We start from the raw sequence: 3445 nt of genomic DNA on the forward strand, positions 1-3445 counted from the left end.
CTGAGGATTTTTAATTGTACGAAAGGAGCTCTTAATGCTCAACATGAACCTCAACTCAGAATTTGGGCCTGTTTTCATTTACATTTTTAAAGGTAAATTAAATGATAGAAGGGACATATCCCAGGTAGGGTGTGCTTTTCTCGTGTATCACATAGGAGCGAACCTTTCTTTTTCTTTCTCTTCAGAAACATAGAAATCACACACACTGCAGGACTTCCAGAAATAACTCACCAGCTGAATCTTGAGAGTGAAGAAGCTGGAGATTTGCTGAGGTGTTTGAACTGCTGGGATGATATAAGTATCCCAAAGAACAAGAAATGGTGTTGCCTAAAGGCCAGGATGACAGGTCCAAAGAAGATATTGTGAAGTTATTGGAATACATGGTGAATAACATTACATCCAATGACAGGCACATGTTCAAAACAACCTAGTCACTGATGGACTGGGAAAAAGTAGCTTTTAAAGATTTTCCTGGGGAAATGTGCAAACTCAAATGGTTAGAAATTTCTTATAACTTGAGAAAGTTTCGCACTTTGAAAGAATTAGTCCTGGAAGCAAAGGAAAATGTTGACAATCCTTACAAACGCAGAAAACACAAGAAGCATCCTGATTTACCAAAGAAGCCCTTGACAGTTTACCTCTGCTTTTTCAAAAAGATGCGACTCCAGTACACCCAAAAACACCCTAAGCTGAGCAACCAGGAGCTGACCAAGGTTCTGTCTGAGGAATACAAGAAGCTTCCAGAGCAGCTGAAGCTGAAATATAGTCAAGATTTCTAGAAGGAGAAACAGAAGTTTAAGGAGAAAATGACTCTGTTCAGAGAACAGCACCCTGATCTGGTCCAGAGCTCCACGAAATCTGATGTCCCCAAAGGAAGCCAAATCAAAGTGCCAAAGAAGTTTCAGGGAAATGTGCAAAAAGCGGTCTCCCCAAAAAAACAGTTTATTCATGAAGAGCCCAAGAAGCCACCTATGAATGGCTATCACAAGTTCCACCAGGATTTGTGGTTGAGTAGGGAGCTGAAAGGGTCGCCCCGAGGGAGCACATGGTAGAGATTAGTAGATGCTGGCAGCGTGTCCTACAGAACCAGAGGGAGTATTATAAGAAGGAGGCTGAGGAACTACAGAAACAGTACAAGGTGGACCTTGATCTCTGACTCAAGAGTCTGTCTCCTGAAGAACATGCTTATTACAGAGAGACAACCTATTTGAAGCATAAGAACATGAACGTGATGGGAGGCCCTAATCCCAAGATTAGGAAGATGGATCTGCAGTCCCCATCATCAGGGAATCTGCAGGGAGGGCTTGGACTGGGAAGGGGCTTCAGGCTCCAGAGACAGAATTATCAGATATGATGGGAGAATATTTTCCTGCCTCAGGGAGATCAGAGGAAAATAAGGAAGATGAACAAGAGGAGAAAGGCAGCAACTCCTCAGCCCACAGCAGTAGGTGAAGATGAAGATTGTGTCTGAGGACAGTGGCTGCAGCTCATCTACCTCAGGGGAATCCTCTGGCTCAGATTCCAGCTGAGCTTTTTTCACAACCTGAACAAAGAACTTCCCAGCAAAAGACCATGGCATCTGGGCTTCCCTGGTGGCGCAGTGGTTGAGAGTCCGCCTGCCGATGCAGGGGACACGGGTTCGTGCCCCGGTCCCGGAGGATCCCACATGCCGCGGAGCAGCTGGGCCCGTGAGCCATGGCCGCTGAGCCTGCGCATCCGGAGCCTGTGCTCCGCAGCGGGAGAGGGCCCAACAGTGAGAGGCCCACGTACCGCAAAAAACAAAAAAAAAAGGCCATGGCATCTTCATCAAATAGAAGGGCTCTTCTCCCTGTGCCCTTTCATTGCCTTCCTTCTTTCCTTCCCTGTTCAATACAAAGTATGACCAGTTGGGAAAAAGACATCTCGTGCAGTAATTTCTGGTTCCTCTCTGTACCCCAAGTCCACCCCCAGAGACAGTCAATGCAATGAATACTCTTGGAATAAACAATGATCTGATTGGGCTGCCGTACACTCTGGACTAGGCTGAGTTTCCTGAACAGAGAAGTTTTATTTTCCTCACCTGCTGCCAGAGCTGTGAGGGAGCCCCGAGGAGTCTGTGACTCCTCCCTTCTCTGTGATCCTGTCCCTTAGGACTTCTGCATGGGAACAGGGAATGGGAAGATTTGATTGACTGGAGGTAGGAGAGTTGCCTTTAAGAAGATTGTCAAGCTCCTGATGTCTCTCTCCCTGCTCTGTGAAGTGAGAAGTTGGCCCTTCCCTATCTTGCTAGTGGCAGGGGCATGCGAGCAGCAGCATTTCTATATGTATATTTATCGCTTAGCTGTCACTGAGATTTTTCTTACTGATTTCAAAAATTAGAAATTAATTTTTAGGACTTCATCATTTCCATTTGAATTAACTCCTCCTTAAAATCAGTCTCCTTTGACTCTTGGAACTAATTTTCCAGGCCATGTCTAAATTTATTTTGGTTCTGCCCCAATCCCTTCCTCATGCTCCAGGTTGTAAGTGAATAATGTTTTCAGCATACACTTGATTTATTTGTATTATGTTACGAGTTTGTACGTGTTGTGTGTATAAGTATTTTAGTCCATAGGCTACTAAGCTTTTTGGAATTAATGTACAAATATGACACTGCTTTTATTATTTTGGTTTACTAATATATATATATGTTTAACATCCTTAGTGCAGTATAATTACTTTACAATGGTGTGTTAGTTTCTGCTTTACAACAAAGTGAATCAGCTATACATATACATTTATCTCCATATACCCTCCCTCTTGCGTCTCCCTCCCACCCACCCTATCCCACCTTTCTAGGTGGTCACAAACCACCGAGCTGATCTCCCTGTGCCATGAGGCTGCTTCCCACTAGCTATCTATTTTACGTTTGGTAGTGTATATATGTCCATGCCACTCTCTCACTTCATCCCAGCTGACCCTTCCCCCTCCCTGTGTCCTCAAGTCCATTCTCTACATCTGCGTCTTTATTCCTGTCCTGCCCCTATGTTCTTCAGAACCTTTTTTTTTTTTTAGATTCCATATATCTGTGTTAGCATATGGTATTTCTTTTTCTCTTTCCTTCACTCTGTATGACAGTCTCTAGGCCCATCTACCTCACTACAAATAACTCAATTCCATTTCTTTTTATGACTGAGTAATATTCCATTGTATATATGTGCTGTTCCTTGGTTGATGGACATTTAGGTTGCTTCCATGTCCTGGCTATTGTAAATAGAGCTGCAGTGAACATTGTGGTACATGTCTCCTTGTGCACTATGGCTTTCTGAGGGTACATGCCCAGTAGTGGAATCGCTAGGTCGTATGGTAGCTCTATTTTTTGCTTTTTGAGGAACCTCCATACTGTTCTCTATAGTGGCTGTATCAATTTACATTCCCACCAACAGTGCAAGAGTGTTCCCTTTTCTCCACACCCTCTCCAGCATTT

The 3445-nt window shown here is 44.0% G+C and overlaps 1 protein-coding gene across 1 annotated transcript; it reads left to right on the forward strand.

Moving 5' to 3' along the window:
• Positions 1-317: 317 nt before the first annotated feature.
• On the forward strand, positions 318-1452 carry UBTFL1 (upstream binding transcription factor like 1). The gene is given in 3 exon segments (XM_024742196.1): positions 318-1023; positions 1026-1307; positions 1310-1452. Coding segments are annotated over 3 exon segments (1131 nt in total).
• The last annotated feature ends 1993 nt before the right edge of the window (positions 1453-3445 follow it).

This window comes from Neophocaena asiaeorientalis, unplaced genomic scaffold, assembly GCF_003031525.2.
Source record: "Neophocaena asiaeorientalis asiaeorientalis breed wild unplaced genomic scaffold, Neophocaena_asiaeorientalis_V1.1 scaffold566, whole genome shotgun sequence".
NCBI classification, from domain to species: Eukaryota; Metazoa; Chordata; class Mammalia; order Artiodactyla; family Phocoenidae; genus Neophocaena; species Neophocaena asiaeorientalis.